We start from the raw sequence: 20,557 nt of genomic DNA on the forward strand, positions 1-20,557 counted from the left end.
TTGTTAGTCTCTAAGGTGCCACAAGTACTCCTGTTAATATTGCTTACATGAATCTAATTTGCTCCGGGGTCACTCAGTCTAGACACTTTACATGTCTTTAGTAATCAATAATTTTCTCGAATTTTTGAAAGAGCTCTGGTGTTTTGATGGCATCAGTCAAACTGATCTCTTTAAAAATGAGTATTCGCTGACATTTAGGACTTTCACTTTCTGAGTAAGTAGGATGACTTTGTAGGTACAAATCTAAGTGAAGCCATACTTAGAATACTATGTAAATAGTACAAATGTTTGTATAGTTGACTCTTTTGTGCTCCTTGTGCCATGCTAAAAACCTAATAAAACTACTAAGTCACAGGACATAAAATGGGCTTATTCAAAAGGATAAAACTAATTTAGGAAGACTGGATCCTGACATTCAAAGGTGTGCTGAGTTATTTAACACAATGTTTTCCAAAGTGTAGGATGTGCTCCCTGCTAGGCATGAAGGGCTAGTTGGGAGAATGGGGACTTCTCCATGGAGATCTCTCCAGTCTCAGCTTTCACTTTCACTCAGGCTGTTATGTTTGTGGGAAAAAAACCTTCAAAATATGAAGAGCACAACTGATGCAGAGATGCTTGAATGAGTTTGCAGGAACCTAAAACCCTAGCTCTGAGGTTTCATTTCAATGGTTGCTAACTCAGATGTCAATGGAGATACTATAAACACCAACATTTTCACTGCTTAGCAAATGAAGTAAGAAAGGAGAAGTACTATACGGCTGATCTATACTAGGAACTTAGGTTGGCAGGGGTGAGGATTGAGAGACATAGCTGTGCCAACCTAACCCTGGTGTAGACAGTGCTAGATTGTCAGAAGAATTCTTCTGTTGACCTAGGCCTGGTCTACACTAAAAAATTAGGTCAGCGTAATTATGTTGCTCGGGGGGGTGAAAAATCTACACCTGAGTGGCATAATTAAGCCAACCTAAGTCCCCACGAAGACAGCACTAGGTCAACAGAAGAATTCTTCCATTGACCCAACTACTGCTTCTGGGACGCGGATTGCCTATGCTGATGGGAGAACCCCCCGTCAGCGTAAATAGTGCCTACACTGAAGCACTGCATAATATGAAGAGCTGCATCAGCATTTCCCAAAGTGTTTGGGTTTGGTTTGGTTGAGGTGGTGTTTTGTTTTTTGGAGGATGTGGGGGAACGGGGATGGAAATTGTATAAATTATGATGCTAGGCCACTGACAATGCATGGCAGCACTGCAGAGAGGATGTGATTTGGTTTCATTTTCCTGAAGGGAGGGGCACCTCTTAAAAGCTTGGTAAACTCTGGTTTACCAAAATATGAGGAATTGAATTAAGTCCTTTGTACTGGGTGACTATTTGTACTTAACCAAGGCAAGAGACAATTTCAGGGTTAATCAAAAGAAAAAATTTTGTTTAATCTCGGAGGATTTAAACCAGGATCCTGCAGAGGACAAGGAAGAATGCCTTGTTCTTCCTCTCTTATTCCAAATCCCAACTGCCATTTCTGTCTTTTCCTTTCTACCCTGTGATGGTCAGACTCATGAATGATTTATTTGCTTGTGCTGCTTACTAGTGCAGTTGTGTCAATTAAAGAGAAGGTGTTCATTCTACATTGTCCTCAAATAGAAATTGTTAGTCCACCTAGGAGTAAGATGAGTCTAACAGCTATTCTGTTTCTTATTGTTACCTCATCTTTAATATTAGCCTCACCATGTGTCTACTTCATCCTGTCTGACATGTAGGTTGTGGGCACCCTGGGGCCAGGGCTGTCATCTTACCACTTGTCTGTACAGTACCTAACAATGGGACCCAGATCCTAGACTGGGATTCCTAAGCAATAGTATCATACAAAAAAATAATAAGTTTAACTAGACTTCTAGGTGGAAGTGGTGGGTGAAGTGACCGTTGAGTTGTGTTAAATTTTCAGAATTTCACAGAAGCACTATACCAACTAACTTTGGCTTGATTTACCATGGAAATTTGCAATTCTCAACAGCATTAAAGCTGTTTCATTTCTTAATGCTATAGGGTGATTAAAATTACCACATAGAAAACTCTGGCTCAGAACCCTTTAAAGAATTCTCTTACCCTGCTGTAAGGCATGTCTGTGCCTTTGTTCTTAGGTATTATTTCCTTTTTCTGTATTCTTATGCTCAAAGAATAACTATGAAAAGAGCTCCTAAAAGCCAAGCAAGGAGTTGGGTAAATATACACTTTAAAGGGTCTTACAAGTGGAAACAAAATGATTCAAGGATAACTTTGAATTTAGAAGTCATGATGCTGAATCCAGGTGGTTTGCTGACAAATCATAGGTGTGTACTTCTTGAGCAGGTAAAGAGAGTATTGCCAGAGGTGTGATTAGTGGCAGCTGGTGCCCAAGATAAGTATTAGGGATGTAGGTAGTAATCTGCACACATCCCTGCTCCTTTGAATGGAAGCTGATCATACTTTCAAAGTGAAAAATTGGGACAGTCTGCAAAGTGAGGGGGAAGGAGGCAGCTTCTTTCCTCCTCTTTCAGAATGAAAAACTGGGGCACTTTAAAGTCAAGGACCGGGTGGGAGAAAACAGCATGTATCCTTCTTCCATCCCTTTTATTATCCTCTTCTAGCACCAGCCTCTCTTCCTCCGATCTAGATCTTATCCCACCATCTCCACCCACACACACACACACAACCAGTTTGCCCACATCCTCATTCACTATTTGACTCTTGTTACCTCCTGCACTCAACCCATTCTCCTGCTAGTTCAGCACCACTCCATCTCAACCTCCACCTGTTCAGAAACACCTACAAGCCAATGTCTTTCCTCTTCCTAGCTAACCTCTTCATAGTTCAGAGCTACCCCCTAAACCTGAATGGTCTCAAGCTCAGAATACACACACCCCGACTCCTACCCCTCCAGGTTAGACATCTTATCCCCAGAGTCACAATTCTTCCTTCCTGACATTGAGGCTCAGAAGTCCCCAGCCCCAACCTGTGGGTCTGCAAAAGCAGAAACAGAGGCAGCAGGGAGCATGTGCAGACAGCTGTTTACTCTGCTTAAGTGGGGCTAGTGCCACACACCTGTATTTCCTGCTCTGTCTCTCACCTGCTGCTTGTGCTGTAGGATAGGAAGGACTCTGGTGTTGTCAGGTGTATTGCAAATTCCAGAGTTCACCTAGAGTCTCCTAGTGGTACTGCATATTTGCCACACTGAATTGTGACAATACTGGTGGGGCTTAGTGCCTAAAAGCCAGGAATGATGTTTATATCAAACCGAAGCTCAGTGGAAAGGACATGCTTTTGCTGTTAATGCTTCTGCTATTGCTATAGCTGTGCTACAAAATACACTGGGGTTGAAGAACAAGATGGACATCTGAATGCTGTCTGGTTACAAAACTGAGATAGTAATGCTGTTAAATGCTAAGGGCATTCTCCGCCATAAAAATAGGTAAAATAAAAAGATCAAGACTTGTTGTAGCTGATATTCTAATGTTAATTCAGCTGCCTAAGTTACCAAGAAACAGTGGTTCAAAGGAAAAAGACACCTGAAAAAGTCCCTAGGTTTTTTTTCCCCTAGAGCATAAGGAATAAAGAAAAAATGCTCTTTATACCACATCTGGTAAAGAAAAATTATTCTTTAGATTAAAATCCTACATGCCCAAAGCAAACTCTAAAGACTATATCCATAGATCCTTTGTTATAGAAGCCTGGTGAGGGATTGCTTAAAGGAGATATGTAGTGGAGAATGTGCTTCTGCAAATTTTACTCCCTTGCTAATGGAACTTAAAGAAGATGACTGTGTATCTAAGTACTCCATTGTGCATGCAATTACCCAGCCTGTACATGGCCAATGTAGGCTTCTTCAAACAATAGGAAGCATCCTCAGATTTTGAGGTCACTGCTGAATAATAGGCCTTTAATACCTGCATAAGTCCAAAACAAAGAGATCGTAGTTGACGACAAATTTCCTACAATCTATAATAATATAGGGCCTGATCCAAAGTCCATGGAGACTATTGGGAACAACAACATTCCAAAGGAATTCCAAATTTCTCAGCATAACAAAGACAAACAATCAGAACCTTATAGAGTCATTTTTGATGCGCATTAGCTTGTATCCACTAGCATCAGTAAATACAGCCAGAGCTGTCTCTTGGGTAGGGCGAATCGGAGCGACCGCTCCAGGCCCCGCGCTTTGAGGGGCCCCGCAGGCTGGGGTGATTGGCCGGTGCGGTTGGTCCTGGAAGACGAATCTGTCACTTCCACAGGGCCTGCCCTCTTGTTGGCAGTTAGTGGAGACAGCACCCGGCTTGGCCGCCTGTGTTTCGGTGCAGCAAGTCCCCCAACCCAGCTGGAGCCCTGAGCCGCCATGGTGCAATGGCCAACAATAGCCCCGTGGTAAGCACCGGCAACTGCCAGCAGCAGCAGGCAGCCCAGCACTGGGCCCAATCTGTCCTGACGGCCCAGCCACTGATGCAGAATGGAGCCCCCAAGCCGGCGGGGGCTGATTTGTCCAGGCCCCACACACCCCTAGGGATGGCCCTGAATACAACACGTCAAAAGTGCTAAGTATCGGAGACCAAGCTTTTCCCTCCTCCTTTCCCTGCCAAATAGTTACTGAATTTATTCAGAGCAGGAATGAACATGACAAACAGAAGTGTTTCATCATAGGCAATTAATTATTTTTCCTATTGTAGTATTTTCAGTAATTTATTTACGGTGAGGCAAAACTGTAGGAGGTGATTTCACTTCTATTGTTTATTTTTAATTAGAAGAAAATATATTCCAAATGTGCTGTTATGTGATGCATACACAGTCAGGCTAAACAGACAAAATAGTACAGAATATATCAATTGCTGTACTTCTACAGCTTAATTTTATTTGCAAGTCAGCCATCCATTTTCTTCAAGCTGCTAGCCAGTTGCCACTTGCAAGTTTATTTGCCCTCCCATACTCATAAAAAACAATTTAGTCATGCTGATTTAACACTTAATTTTTAAAAATTGCTTTCCATGCATCATCTTGCATAATTAATACAAGCAGAAAGCCCACTTGGAAAGGGCATTGTTTGTAAAACCATATGTCAGGATGATCATCTGGCCTTGGGCTGCAGGAACCAGAGAATGGGTGAACATTCTGCAGTTGTTTTGGCCGTGATTATATGGTGCATGGCAACTTGCCAGTAGCAGCTAAGTAGCAGTAAAAGGTCTAGAATGTCAGTGGTTTCCTCTGTGTATTAGAACAAAGATCATTTACAACTTATGAACCATCTCAGAAAGGGTTTATGGCAGATACTGAAGGATTTGAAATTACAAGAAATAAAAGGGCACTGAATGCTTCTAGTGGTATCTGTTTGCATGTTTTCACACATGTCCGTTCTTAGTTTGGCCCTCCATGGCTGACACCTCTACCCTTTTCCCCTCCTTTCCAGAACACTTGAAAGAGAAGTTGGAGGAGTACATGGCCCGTTTTACGAAAGTGAGGATTGTCCGCACGAAGAAACGAGAAGGGCTGATTCGGACCAGATTGCTAGGAGCCTCGATGGCTAAAGGAGAAGTCTTGACGTTCCTGGACTCCCATTGTGAAGTCAACGTGAATTGGCTGCCTCCATTGCTTAGTAAGTGCTTGAACATTAATTGGCCATTAAAGTCAGAACACATGGTATATTTACAAGAATTAAACCTGTGCCCCCAAAATAAGCAGATCCTTGCACTATATAAAATGGTTAGTACTGTATTGCAGGTGGCTTGTGACAATTCTGATATCCCACGCACAGCATGAGATTTCTAGACCTTCATATACAATATGCCACTGATTTTTGCTGGAATAATTGGACAGATATATATACTGGTTACCTTGAAATTGAAAAGTCAGTATAAGAAAGAGCTTGTTTGTCTGGCAAAACACAGGAATCTGTGCTTCTTTATTCCAGAGATGACTAGTATAACTTCTGCAATATAGTTCTGCTCTTCCCTAGTTTAATTTATTTTTTTTAATAAGAGACCTCTAAGTCTAGTACTAGGTACGGAATGTACTGTAAACCTAAGAGCATTAAGGAATGTTTGGTATGCAGCTATTGTCCTCCTTAGTCTTCCACGGTCCACTAAATCAGCTTTTGTTGTAAATATATCCCAGATTTTGGAGTTAAATCCAATAACTGCATTCACAATAGGAAGCTCAGAAAGGATGATTTGCTATTGACTGCTGTGCTGGATTCTAGCTGGAACCAGTGAAGTTCCATTACTCAAAGGCATGGGAAGAAACAGATGTAAGTAGTCTAGGATTTAAGTCAGGAAACAATGCTCCCTTCCCTACACACCTGACTACTCACCCCTCGAGACAAAGATGAGTACTTCCTTCCTTTAGTACAGACAAGAAACCTTTTTCTTTTTTTCATTAAAAGAATCTCTCATAAGGATGGCAGTTTAGCCTTTCCTCAGTGAATGGTCATTATGTCTTGAGTTTTGCTGCTGGAACTGGTTTAGTGGCAAAACATGCTAATTAAACATATTCAAGCAGCAAAATGCCTAGTTCTGTTTCCAAACTATGCAACATAACCCAGAAGGCCAATAATCAGTCTTCCTAAATATCCCTGTCAGATAAATTTTGTGGATTATGTTGGTATTGAAGACCATATACTTTCTGACTACGGTTACAGGGGCACCATTTAGGGAAGGCAGGAGGAGGCATCTGCCCTCACTTCCCCCACCCCGAGTTTTTTACCACATTTGGGTGAAGTTCCCAGCGGGGGGAGAGATGCAGCCCCTTCTCCTCCCACTGCCCTGCTCCGTTGCTATCTGCAGCCACAGCATTGCCCCTTGCCCCTGACATGAAGCGGCTGCTGGCAACGCTGCTCGGGACCGGGAGCCTGAATCCTGATCTCCTGCGCAGAGCCAGCGGGGCCTGATGTTGGGGTGTCCCCCTCACCCTCACCTATTGTGTAGCCAAGCAAGCAAAGCGTGCCCCTCACCACAGCTCCTGCCTTGCGGAGCTGCTGCCACTGTGCCAACTAGGGACTGAGTGCATAGCCAGCCCCACAGCAGCAGCACCTCCTCGGACACAGCCCCTCCCTGTACCCTGAGCTACCCCCCTCCCAGCGCCTAGCTACCCCCTGCCTGCACCCTGAGCTACCCCCTCTCTGCACACAGCCCCTAGCTACCTCTCTCCCTGGACCACACCCCTGCCTGCACACAGTCCCTAGCTATCCCCGCCTGCACCCTGTGCACTTTTCAAACTTTTTGAGTTGACACACACACCCTTTGAGTTATAATTTTTGATTGCATCCCCCCTATTATCTGAAAAAAAACCCGACAGCTTTCAGGTGTCTATATAGTCCCCGGAATCACGGTTCAAATTGCCCCCTCCTCACCAAAATCTGAAATGGTGCCCCTGTTAGGGTACCCAAATTATGCATCCAGTCTATTCCCTAGTTATCACTTTTCCTTATTCACAGCATCAGCATTAACCTTTTATTAAATAGCACCACCATCTTCATGTAAAATTCAAGCTGCTGGTTGTATGAAGGAGCAGAGAGACCAGTAGACTTCCACAAGCTACACTGTCAGGTCACTGCTGAAACTGCTGGATGTGCTCACCTTATCTAGCACAGATGGGAGTCTTCTGCCCAGGGCCGGCTCCAGGTTTTCTGCCGCCCCAAGCAGCAAAAAAAAAAAAAAAGCCGATCGGCGGTAGCCCAATCGCACCGCTTCATTCTTTGGCGGCAATTTGGCGACGGGTTCTTCACTCCCTCTCTTCCTCTTCAGCGGCACTTCAGCGGCAGCTCAAAGAAGAAGAAAGGGACTGAGGGACCCGCCGCCGAAGACCCGGAGGTGCTGCCCCGATACCGGATGGAGTGCCGCCCCTTTGTATTGGCCGCCCCAAGCACCTGCTTCCTTCACTGGTGTCTGGAGCCGGCACTGCTTCCGCCTGCTGTTGGGGTTTAAGGGTTAACTGGATGTTGCTCAGTGCATCCCTCAACTAGTGCAAAAATCTTTAGGCTTCTGACCTAATTTTTTAATAACCGCAGATATGTGATGTAAACCTTCTACTTTGCTAACTTCAGTAAGCTGGAAAATCAAAAGTTACAAACCCAGCTTTTCTTCTTAACCCTTTTCTGAGGGGAGAAAAACTTTTAACTGGGTTTTCCTCCAAACATTTCCAGCTTAATCACAAACGCAGTTTCCTCAGGCAAACACACAGACAAATGAGACGGTCTGGTGTTATGGGGGGTGGGGTGATAGCTGTCATCTTCTGGCCACAGTTGGTTCCTTTCTAAGGTAAACTGAAACAGGAAGCAAGGTCCTGGAATTGAGTCCCCCTCTCCTTAGGTGTCAGGTCCAATGGAAATAACATCCAGTGAGTCAACAAGGAGCATTCTAAAACTTAGGCTTGAGATAAACTGAGGCCCAAGGCTAGGCTGGCCAGGTGTCCACTTTTCGACTAGAAAGTCAAGTTGAAAAGGGGACTTGACGGTGTAGATCTGACCGGTCCGGACACCCAAAGTCCAGTTACTGTGGGGGGGAGGGAGGGAGGGAGGCGCCGAGTCATCACCTGCGCCAGCCCCTACTCAGCCAGGGCCACCTCCTACCTGCATCGGGTGGCTGCAGCTCCCAGCTCCGGCTCTGCAGTGAGTCCCTCCCAACCCACACAGGGAGAGCAGGAAAGGGGAAAAGCAATGAGCAATGGAGGAAGGGGGAAAGAGGAGTGAATGGGGCGGGGCCTAAAGGGGAAGGGGTGGGGCAGGGGCTGGGCTTTGGAGAGACAGGGAAGGGAAGGGGAGGTTCCAGAACTACTGCTGGTGTGTCTGGTTTTTAAATATTACAAAGTTGGCAACCCTACCCAAGGATAGGGTTGCCAACTTTCTATTTGCAGAAAACTGAACACCCTTGCTGCACCCCTTGCCTCGCCCCTTCTCTGAGGTCCCCCCTTGCTCATTCCATCCCCCTCTCTCTGTCACTCGCTCTCCCCCACACTCGCTCATTTTCACCAGCTGGGGGTGCGGGCTCTGGGTTGGGGCTGGAGATGAGGGGTTTGGGGTGCAGGAGCGGGCTCTGGGCTGGGGCCAAGGGGTTTGGAGTGTGGTAGGGGGCTCCAGGCTGGGGCAGGGGGTTGGGGGGCAGGCTCTGGGTTGGGGCTAGAAATGAGGGGTTTGGGGTGTAGGAGGAGGCTTTGGGTTGGGGCAGGCAGTTTGTTTGTGTGTGTGTGGGGGGGACTCTGGGCAGCACTTACCTCAGGTGGCTCCCAGGAAGCTGCCGGCATCTCCCTCTGTGTCCTAGGTGCAGGGGCCACCCCTGTCTGCAGCAGGTGCTGCCCCCGCAGCTCCCATTGGCTGCAGTTCCCGGCCAATGGGAGCTGCAAAGCCAGTACTGGAGGAGAGGAGCAGCATGTGGAGCCCCCATGCCCACCCCTAAGCCTAGGAGCCAGAGGAAGATGCCGGCAGCTTTCTGGGAGCCACGCAGGCACCCTGTCTGCCCCGCTGCAGGCGGCCAACCGGACTTTTAATGGCCTGGTCAGCAGAGCCAACAGGGCCCCTTTTCAACCGGGCATTCTGGTCAAAAAACGGATGCCTGGCAACCCTACCCAAGAATCACCCATTAGACCTGGAACTTGAAACTGAAAATAAAGCAAGGCAAACACAAGATGAACAACAACAACAAAAGTTTCAAGGGCAGCCTGCACTATGTCTTCCTAAAAGGAGGAATAAACCATTTCAGGACCAGTCTTACTCCGTTTAAAGTAAATGAAAAATTTCTAGTTGCTTAAATGGGAGCAGCATCTGACAGTGGGTCTAAATACCTATTTGTAAGTTTTAACCGAAGGATCCACCTCGTAGCTCTTTCAACACATCCTGCATTTTTTGAATGACACTAGATGAAACTCTAGTGAAGCAGATGGCACATTTGGCACTTACTGCTCTGATGCTGCATCCACAGGGTGAGCTAGGCTGCCCTTATTATGTCTGATTGGATCTGCAAAGCATGTTGAAAAGTCCTCACAGTGAGACAAACTCAACTGTGTTCTAGTGTGAAGGCTTTCTGTGTTTATCAGCCTGCCCTAACCCTATTTCTGAATAGTTCCTCTGGTTGAGACCTCACAAATACTAGAGCTGAAAAAAGAATAATCACTTAGGGTTTTTTGACATTTAAAATGTTGCAACTTTCTCGTCAAATTGTGTTTTAACTGGTGCAAGCCCATGTATGGAAACGTTTAATACAAAATAAGAGTGGCTTATTTGGGGTTAGCTTAAACTGATTCCTAATTGATTTACACTAATCAGAAATAAGCCACTCTTACATTGAAATGAGTGTCCACACAGGATTTGTTTGCTGTGGTTTAATCAGATCGGTTCAAAGTCACACCTTTAGTTAACGCAGTGTAGTTGTAGCGGTGTCGGTCCCAGAACATTAGAGAGAGAAAGAGACCTACCTTGTACCTTTAGTTAAAGCAGTGCAATGTTCTCATATAGACCAGGCCTTCTCTCTCACCACAGCAGCAGTATAGCAACAATGAAATGTTCTGATTATTTATTGGCACATACACTTTTTGGTTTGCGTTTTTTTGTGTGCATTTTTTAAAATGCACAATTTAAAAATGAACAGATTTTGTTGAAACTTTCCAAAAGAAATGGCCTCTGGGCAAAAGCTGAATATAGACATTTTCAGACCAAAAGGAATTTGAGAGAATTATGAACAGTTGGAAAGGGAGTTATACTGGATTTCAACCTTAGCTCAGCAGTCATTACAGTACCTCTTCGTGTGTGTGTGTGTGTGTGAGAGAGAGAGAGAGAGAGTGCAGAAGGCTGATGAATTTGAACGGAGAATCGGTACTTCCTGACACACGCACATAGAATAACATGGTTCCATCAAGAGCCATACTGCCATGAAAGAGCTTTGTAAATGAGCTGGCTGGCTGCCTCCTGAGCATGCCCTTGTGGCTTGAGATCACACTTCAGCAGTCCTGCCTCAGTTTCCCCACTTTTCTTCAGCTCAGGGCCCCTGAAACTACGAGACAAACTTTTCTCTGGGGCAACACACCCCTCCTTGGAGCTGAGTTTATTAACATAACAAAATCAATCCCAAAATAAAAGTCCTCAAATCTTCAGCAACTCTTTCTCATTCACTCTGTCTTTCACACTGAGGTCTCCCAGGTCTCCCCTCCCTTGAGTCTTTTTTCCTGAAGACTCAGGGTTTCCTACTCACTCCTAGCAGTCTCTATAATGTTTCTTTCTCTATTCTCTGAAGTGTCCTGTTCCTCTTTATAGGAGAATCAGCTCCTCCTTATCCAACTGGTTCTACTAATTAAACTGTACACCTCATTCCAGGTGTGGTAGGCAGGGCTACATTTATGGGGCAGGTCACTAGGCTTTAGAGGGACAGGCTACCTCACTACAATGCTCTTGAAGGAGGAATGGGTTCCATAGATCAGTGCAACACTTGGCAGTATTGCAGGTTTGAAGGAAGACGATGCCATGGTGAGTGAGCACCACTCTAACCCAGTTCTCTTCATGCCTATCTGTGCCCTTTTCTGACTCAGAGGGTTCCAATCCTGCCATCTGTTCACAAGGAGGGGCTTCTGCAGGTTCCTAGAAGGGATAGGCTCATGCTAGTAAGCCACCTCTCTACCTGCCCAATGCCCCCAAACCCATACGCTTTAGCTTCCCTCCATCTGTGAAACTAGAGGAGAGCATCAGGGCCAAAGGGTCATAATCCCATGTTGATTGTTGCCAGGACTGCCATTGAAAAGAGATGGTATTAAAACTGACATGGTGGTAATTAAATATACTACTACCTGACGCACTAGTCAATGTTGTTACTTTTAGTAATTATATCCTAATAACAGGAAACCTCATTACAGATTTCTAGAGGAGGCCTGCAGATTTTTGTGAGATAATTAACATGTTTTTTACCGTTAGAGGTATAAGTTTGAAAAGACTACTAAACTGCCAAACGTAACCATTTCACACTACTGGTCATCTCAGAGCTGCCCCATTTCCAAACCTCAAATGAGGAAAGGTGGGAAGTTGAGTCTCATACTGACATTTCTCAAAAGAGAGAGGGAGAGAAAAGAATACACTGGGGTCTTCCTCATTCCTCGTAGAAATGAGCAATACTTCTTTGCATGTTACTGTTTCTGGCTTTGGAGTTCACCTTTAATTTTCAGTATTTGAATTAGAAACTGGTGCACACTAAAATGCCACAACAGCAGATGCAGAATTACTGCAAAGTCCAGTAGTCATACACTGAAACACAAATAAATGGGAAATCATTTCCTCTTCAAGTTCCTGCTGTACAGACCTCACACTAAATAAGTAGTGTTTTTATATTTTACTTGCTGGCTAGTTCCTTTGTTGACAGATTGGGGACAGCCCAGAGTAGCAAAGTGACAGACTGGACTTCTCTGGGTCTCGCTGGGATGTGACTCATTTTAAAGAATTATAATTGCTTCTAATCAATGCCCAACTGCATTAAGTCCACTTTAGATAAAGGCCTGATGCAGATTTGAAAAGTGAAATGATTTGGGGGCCGTAGGGAACTAAGCAGGCAATCTTCAAACTTCAAAAAACCTGGGGGATTTGCTTTGCAGTAATATGATAGATGGCTTGACTAGACATGCCATTTCCTATTTTCTGCTTTCATCTTTCAGACCAGATTGCACTAAACCACAAAACCATTGTGTGTCCCATGATCGATGTCATTGACCACAATCACTTTGGCTATGAGGCACAGGCGGGGGATGCCATGCGAGGAGCCTTCGACTGGGAAATGTACTACAAAAGAATACCGATTCCTCCAGAGCTCCAGAGGTCTGATCCCAGTGACCCCTTTGAGTAAGTAGCAGTAAAGGAAAGAGTTGGAACAAGAGCTAGAGAGAGCAAATAAGGTAACTGTGATAACAGAAACACCAAGCCCAGGGCTTTCTAGACCAATTAGCCCTAATTAAAGGTAATAAAAGCAAACAGCCACAAACGGCAGAACAGTGAGAAAAGGTCAATGTAACAAGTGATGAAATAGCAGAGGTTGTGCTTGGACGCACAGAGCTTCCTTGCCTCTGGCATGTGTCGGCAGGATGGGGGGAGGAGGGCAGGGAAGAGGACTTTGTGTGTAAGAGAGAGACCAAGGCAGAGACACATACTTGTAGTTAACAGAAAAGAAGAATTGGGAGAGGACAAGAAATAAATGTGACTATAGTTATTCTCTTCTTATTCCTCAGAATATTTTCTGAACATACTTTAGTTTGATTCCTTTGCTGAAGATTGATGCAATAGCTGCACCAATAGCTGAGTCCACATTCTGCTAGCAAAGGCTCTATTTATGATGGATGGTATTGCTACTGTCTATGTATTGCTATAATTTAAACACAGTCCTATCAAAGCAGAACAGTATCAAGCTGATTTGTAAATAATCTCTGATAAAACAGTGTCAGATCCTGGTATTGTATGGATCAGATAAATTCATAGTAATGACCTACTAGTCGCCACAAAGCTGGATCTATTTTTATTTTATTTTATTCTTGTCATCAGCAGAGAGAGGAGAGAGAGAAACCTGGCTTAGTTCATTAAACTTTCAGAATCACTCATGAAGCTCACAACCCAGCAGGGCTGGCAATGAGATTTGCTCTGATGCTCTCATTGTCCATTACTGAAACTCAGCATTGTATCTAGAGCCGCCATTCAGATTTTCACAGTTTAAAGACATCAAAAAATCTTTCTCTGGTCTCAAAGCCTGGCGCTACCTGAAAAAATGGGTCTGGTTCGTGCAGAATGCAGCACCGTTTCCATGGAATTAACAGGTTCTATCCCTGGGGGAAAAGATGCTGATTCCTTGGGCTTATCTTCACTGCAAAGTTAACTTGTGTTATAGCTAGATTGCTCCAGTTATCTTGATCCTGTCTGCACACAAAGTCCCCTCACTCATGTGCAACAGTGTCAAAGCAAGCACAATTTATTAGCTACTAACATGACCATGACTCTGTAATGTGGATGTAGGCTAGTGCTGCAACACAATGCTCAAGAGCCACTGGTCCTCCGATGCCTTCCCACGATTCCTCCTATGTCCCTTGAACAGTCATCTTTTCTTGCCAAATACCTATTCCCTGCTTCCAGACCAGAGTCATCTAGCACTTCGAATAATCTAGTTTAGCTTTTGAGCCCCACCTTTATACATGGCTTCCACCACCAACAATTGCAGTCCTCCAGCTCTGGTTCAGAGCTATTTTTTGTAACACTTGCATTTTTCTAATGCTTTGCAGTACTCGACTCTCAGAGGAGAGGAAAAAAGAGAATTAAAAGGGAGACATTAAAATCTGTGTGTTCCATTCAAAACAAAGAAATAATTAATGTGTCTCCAGGCAGCCCTAGCTTTTATACTAGCAAGTCATAGGCAGGTTTTCACTGTTTTCCTCTAGTCAATAAAATGGCAAAAATAAGCACTACAATATGGCATAGCAGAAATTACCCTTAGAATAATGGCACCTAGATGTCTTATATAAACTTTTGAATTTTTTTTGGATTCCAAAGGGATGGGTTAGAATAAAGTTCTCCATGGTTAAATATACCATTTAAACAACATGCAGTCTGCTTCAGCAAAAGTTAATGTGTTTTTTAAGTTTATATCCGAAACAATGCTAAAATCTGGTAACTGAAGAAAGATGAGAAATGGTGTGTGCATTTAAGACTAAAAGAAAGTGCATTGGGTGGAAAACAGCTCTTGTTTTTATTCACTATCTTTAAAAATATTATATTTGTATAATGTCTTTTATAAAGAGGCATCATAAACAAGGACAGCCTACATGGTATATGTAGTCTAGTAATGTCAAAACAATCTGTAACAAAGGCACAAGACAAGTAAAATACAATATCATACATATATTTTATGCAAGCAGCTTCTTTAGCTGCTGTAATCTGTAGAGCTGCCAGAGCCTTTACCTACTGCCAGAGCCTTTTACTGTGGTGAGGGAAAGGATCTGTCTGTCGGGAGACAGCAGAACACTACAATGTTAAAAATAACAGTGTAGACATGGGAGGCACATCTTGGGTATGTAGACAGTCTCTGTAGGGTACATATCCTAGGCTACGTCTTCACTACCCACCTGAATCGGCGGGTAGAAATCGATCTCTCAGGGATCGAATTATCGCGTCTCATCGGGACGCAACAATCATGGACTCATAGACTCATAGACTTTAAGGTCAGAAGGGACCATTATGATCATCTAGTCTGACCTCCTGCATGATGCAGGCCACAAAAGCTGACCCACCCACTCCTGGAATAATTCTCTCCCTTGACTCAGCTGTTGAAGTCCCCAAATCATGATTTAAAGACTTCAAGTCGCAGAGAATCCTCCAGCCAGCGACCCCTGCCCCATGCTGCAGAGGAAGGCGAAAAACCTCCAGGGCCTCTGCCAATCTACCCTGGAGGAAAATTCCTTCCCGACCCCAAATATGGCGATCAGCTGAACCCCGAGCATGCGGGCAAGATTCTCCAGCCAGACGCGCATTGACCATTGATACTAATTACCAGCGATGGCATGTTATTGAATTATTGACTAAAATCACGTTATCCCATCAAACCATCCCCTTCATAAACTTATCAAGCTTAATCTTAAAGCCAGAGTGGTCTTTCGCCCCCACTGTTTCCCTCGGAAGGCTGTTCCAGAACTTCACCCCTCTGACAGTTAGAAACCGTTGTCTAATTTCAAGCCTAAACTTCCCGACGGCCAGTTTATATCCATTTGTTCTCGTGTCCACGTTAGTACTGAGCTGAAATAATTCCTCTCCCTCCCTGGTATTTATCCCTCTGATATATTTAAAGAGAGCAATCATATCCCCCCTCAGCCTTCTTTTGGTTAGGGTAAACAAACCGAGCTCCTCGAGTCTCCTTTCATACGACAGGTTTTCCATTCCTCGGATCATCCTAGTGGCCCTTCTCTGTACCCGTTCCAGTTTGAGTTCATCCTTTTTAAACATGGGAGACCAGAACTGCACACAGTACTCCAAATGAGGTCTCACCAGTGCCTTGTATAACGGAAGCAGCACCTCCTTATCCCTACTAGAAATACCTCGCCTAATGCATCCCAAGACCGCATTAGCTTTTTTCACGGCCACGTCACATTGCCGACTCATAGTCATCCTGCGATCAACCAGGACTCCGAGGTCCTTCTCCTCCTCCGTTACTTCCAACCGATGCGTCCCCAGCTTATAACTAAAATTCTTGTTAGTCATCCCTAAATGCATCACCTTACACTTCTCACTATTAAATTTCATCCTATTACTATTACTCCAGTTTACAAGGTCATCCAAGTCTCCCTGCAGGATATCCCGATCCTTCTCCGAATTGGCAATACCTCCCAACTTTGTGTCATCCGCAAACTTTATCAGCCCACTTCTACATTCGGTTCCGAGGTCAGTAATAAATAGATTAAATAAAATCGGACCCAAAACCGAACCTTGAGGAACTCCACTGGTAACCTCCCTCCAACCTGACAGTTCACCTTTCAGTACAACCCGCTGCAGTCTCCCCTTTAACCAGTTCTTTATCCACCTCTGGATTTTCATATCGATCCCCATCTTTTCCAATTTAACCAATAACTCCTCATGCGGTACCGTATCAAACGCTTTACTGAAATCAAGGTATATTAGATCCACCGCATTTCCTTTATCTAAAAAATCTGTTACTTTCTCAAAGAAGGAGATCAGGTTGGTTTGGCACGATCTGCCTTTCGTAAAACCATGTTGTAATTTGTCCCAATTGCCATTGACCTCAAGGTCCTTAACTACTTTCTCCTTCAAAATTTTTTTCCAAGACCTTGCATATTACAGATGTTAAACTAACAGGCCTGTAGTTACCCGGGTCACTTTTTTCCCCCTTCTTGAAAACAGGAACCACATTAGCTATTCTCCAGTCCAACGGTACCACCCCCGAGTTTACAGATTCATTAAAAATTATCTCTAACGGGCTTGCAATTTCTCACGCCAGTTCCTTTAATATTCTCGGATGAAGATCATCCGGTCCGCCCGATTTAGTCCCGTTAAGCTGTTCGAGTTTGGTTTCTACCTCGGATACGGTAATGTCAACCCCCCCTCCTTTATTCCCCTCTGTCACGCTGCCTCTATTCCTAAGCCCTTCATTAGCCTCATTAAAGACCGATGCAAAATATTTGTTTAGATATTGTGCCATGCCTAGATTATCCTTAATCTCCACTCCATCTACAGTCTTCAACGGTCCCACTTCTTCTTTCTTTGTTTTCTTCCTATTTATATGGCTATAAAACCTCTTACTATTGGTTTTAATTCCCCTCGCAAGGTCCAACTCTACACGGCTTTTGGCCTTTCTCACTCCATCTCTATATGCTCTGACCTCAGTAAGGTAGGTTTCTTTGCTGATCCCTCCCCCTTCCACTCTTCGTACGCTTTCTGTTTTTTCTTAATCACCCCTCTGAGACGCTCGCTCATCCAGCTCGGTCTAAATCTCCTGCCTACGAACTGTTTTCCCTTTCTCGGGATACAGGCCTCCGACAGCTCCTGCAACTTCAACTTGAAATAATCCCAGGCGCCTTCCGCCTTTAGATCCATAAATATGTTAGTCCAATCCACTTCCCTAACTAGTCGCCTTAATTTACTAAAGTTAGCCCTTTTGAAATCGTAAACCCTAGTCTCCGATTTAATTCTGTTAATCCTTCCATTTAGTTTAAACTGAATTAGCTCATGATCACTCGAGCCAAGGTTGTCCCCTACAACCATTTCCTCAACGAGGTCCTCACTACTCACCAAAACCAAATCTAAAATGGCATCCCCCCTCGTTGGTTCAGCAGCTACTTGATGAAGGAATTCATCAGCTAGCACGTCTAGGAAAATCTGAGCCCTATTATTGTTACTAGCATTTGTTCCCCAATCTATATCCGGGAAATTAAAGTCTCCCATGATTACACAGTTCCTATTAGTATTTACTTCCCTAAAAACATTAAATAGTTCTCTGTCCATATCCAGGGTAGATCCCGGCGGTCTATAGCACACCCCAAGCACTATCCCAGGGGAGGCTCTAGTAGTTTTTTTACCCAATGTGAGTATTGCCCAGACAGACTCCGTCTTATCCATTCCATCACTTATTATTTCTTTACAGTTTACTTCATTATTGACATACAATGCTACTCCCCCACCTTTACCTTTGTTCCGGTCGTTCCTAAACAGCACATACCCCTCCATACCTGTACTCCAGTCATGACTACCGTTCCACCAAATTTTGGTTATTCCTACGATATCCGGTTTCATTTCTCGGACCAGGAGCTCCAATTCCTCCATTTTGTTACCTAGGCTTCTCGCATTGATGTATAAACATCTTAATTTATGCTGTTTAGCATCTCTCACATTAGTTATCCAATTTGGTACGGACACTGTACCGCCAGTATGACCTATTAGTCTAGTATCCATCCCCCCCCTCCTCCTTATGTCCAATCTCTTCCCCCCCGCTATATCCGTTCTTATCTCGTCACCCTCCTTCTCAATGTTGTAATCTGGCGTGGAGATTAACTGGACATCTCCCAACCGTCTCCCCCAAATTCCTAGTTTAAAGCTCTTTTGATGAGATGAGCCAGCCTCCTTCCCAGAAGTCTATTTCCTTCCCTACTTAGGTGAGAACAGTTGTCTGTCCCCGAAAGCCTCCCAGTGGCCATACATCCCAAAGCCCTCCTTATAGCACCATTCCCTTAGCCAACTATTTATCATCACAATCCTGTCAGCCCTTTGCTGTCCTTCTCTAGGAACAGGCAGAATCCCACTGAAGATGATCTGAGCCTCGATTTCCTTAAGCGTCCTCCCCAGCCTGGCATAATCTCCCTTGATTCTCGCTATGACTCATAGACTTTAAGGTCAGAAGGGACCATTATGATCATCTAGTCTGACCTCCCGCATGATGCAGGCCACAAAAGCTGACCCACCCACTCCTGGAATAATTCTCTCCCTTGACTCAGCTGTTGAAGTCCCCAAATCATGATTTAAAGACTTCAAGTCGCAGAGAATCCTCCAGCAAGCGACCCCTGCCCCATGCTGTGGAGGAAGGCGAAAAACCTCCAGGGCCTCTGCCAATCTACCCTGGAGGAAAATTCCTTCCCAACCCCAAATATGGCGATTAGCTGAACCCCGAGCATGCGGGCAAGATTCTCCAGTCAGACCAGAAAAAAGTTCTCTGTAGTAACTTTTAATATCCCATCATTGACCATTGTTACTAATTACCAGCGATGGCACGTTATTGACCTATTGACTAAAATCACGTTATCCCATCAAACCATCCCCTCCATAAACTTATCAAGCTTAATCTTAAAGCCAGAGAGGTCTTTCGCCCCCACTGTTTCCCTCGGAAGGCTGTTCCAGAACTTCACCCCTCTGATGGTTAGAAACCTTCGTCTAATTTCAAGCCTAAACTTCCCCACGACCAGTTTATATCCAATCGACGCTCGAATCGACGCTTGTACTCCACCAGCACAGGTAGGAGTAAGTGCCATCGACGGGGGAGCTGCAGAGGTCGATTTGCCGCCGTCCCCACAGCGGGGTAAGTCGGCTCGGATACGTCGAATTCAGCTACGCTATTCGCGTAGCTGAATTTGCATATCTTAAATCGACCCCCCTCCCTCCCCCTGTAGTGAGGACGTAGCCCTAGTGTTCAGGTGTATCTTTACTTGCCTAAGCAGTGCCTCACCATCTACATTGCTATTTATACCTGTGCTGTGTGTACTCTACACAGTATCGAAGTGTAGACATGATGGTTGGGGACAGGGCCGGCTCCAGGCACCAGCTTGGCAAGCAGGTGCTTGGGGCGGCCACTCCGGAGAGGGGTGGCAGGTCCAACTATTCGGCGGCAATTCGGCGGACGGTCCGTCACTCCCGCTCGGAGCGAAGGACCTTCCGCCGAATTGCCGCCGCAGATTGCGATCATGGCTTTTTTTTTTTTCTTTTGGCTGCTTAGGGCGGCCAGAACCCTGGAGCCGGCCCTGGTTGGGGAGGAGGGGCGTGTGTGTTTTTTGCGAATATAGTTATATTGGTACAAGCCCAAGTATGGACACAGTTATATGGGTACAAAGTGCAGCTTATTCCCCTTCCCATATTGAAATAGCTATACCAGTATAAACACCTTTAAATCAATACAGCTGTGTCCACACTAGGGGATTATGCTGTACCAGTATATTTAAAGTGGTTCAACTTTCCAGTGCAAACAAGGTCTTATATCTTGTGTAGTTATACAGCTCTGTGCAAAGTTTGCATAAAATGTTACTAAATCAGAATGGTAGCATGACACTGACTGCCTTCATTCATCACAGATGTAAATGACTACACAAGGTGCAAGGAAGGATTTAATCAGGCCTGTAGTACTTGCACCTCTGATGTGATTTGAATTCTCTTGGTTGCAATAGACAATATCAGGTTTGATCCAGTGTTTACCGAAGGCAATGGGAGTCTTTCTGTTAATTTCCCGGGGACTGGATCAGACCTATGGTAGCTATAAAATGGTATTGAACCTGGCAGGGCTGGCTCTGGCTTTTTTGCCGGGGGGGGGCGGCCGGAGCCCCTGGGGGA

The 20,557-nt window shown here is 44.7% G+C and overlaps 1 protein-coding gene across 2 annotated transcripts in view; it reads left to right on the forward strand.

The window, feature by feature from the left end:
* The window catches only part of GALNTL6 (polypeptide N-acetylgalactosaminyltransferase like 6), a 948,073-nt gene that overhangs the window by 814,718 nt on the left and 112,798 nt on the right, over positions 1-20,557 (forward strand). For both annotated transcript variants that reach the window (XM_024194141.1, XM_024194132.1), the window contains 2 exons: positions 5,429-5,614; positions 12,640-12,823. In XM_024194141.1, coding sequence (XP_024049909.1) covers positions 5,429-5,614; positions 12,640-12,823 — 370 coding nt within the window. The remainder of the gene's footprint in view (positions 1-5,428; positions 5,615-12,639; positions 12,824-20,557) is intronic.

The sequence above is a fragment of the Terrapene carolina genome, unplaced genomic scaffold (genome assembly GCF_002925995.2).
Source record: "Terrapene carolina triunguis isolate 2854851 unplaced genomic scaffold, T_m_triunguis-2.0 Scaffold66, whole genome shotgun sequence".
NCBI classification, from domain to species: Eukaryota; Metazoa; Chordata; order Testudines; family Emydidae; genus Terrapene; species Terrapene triunguis.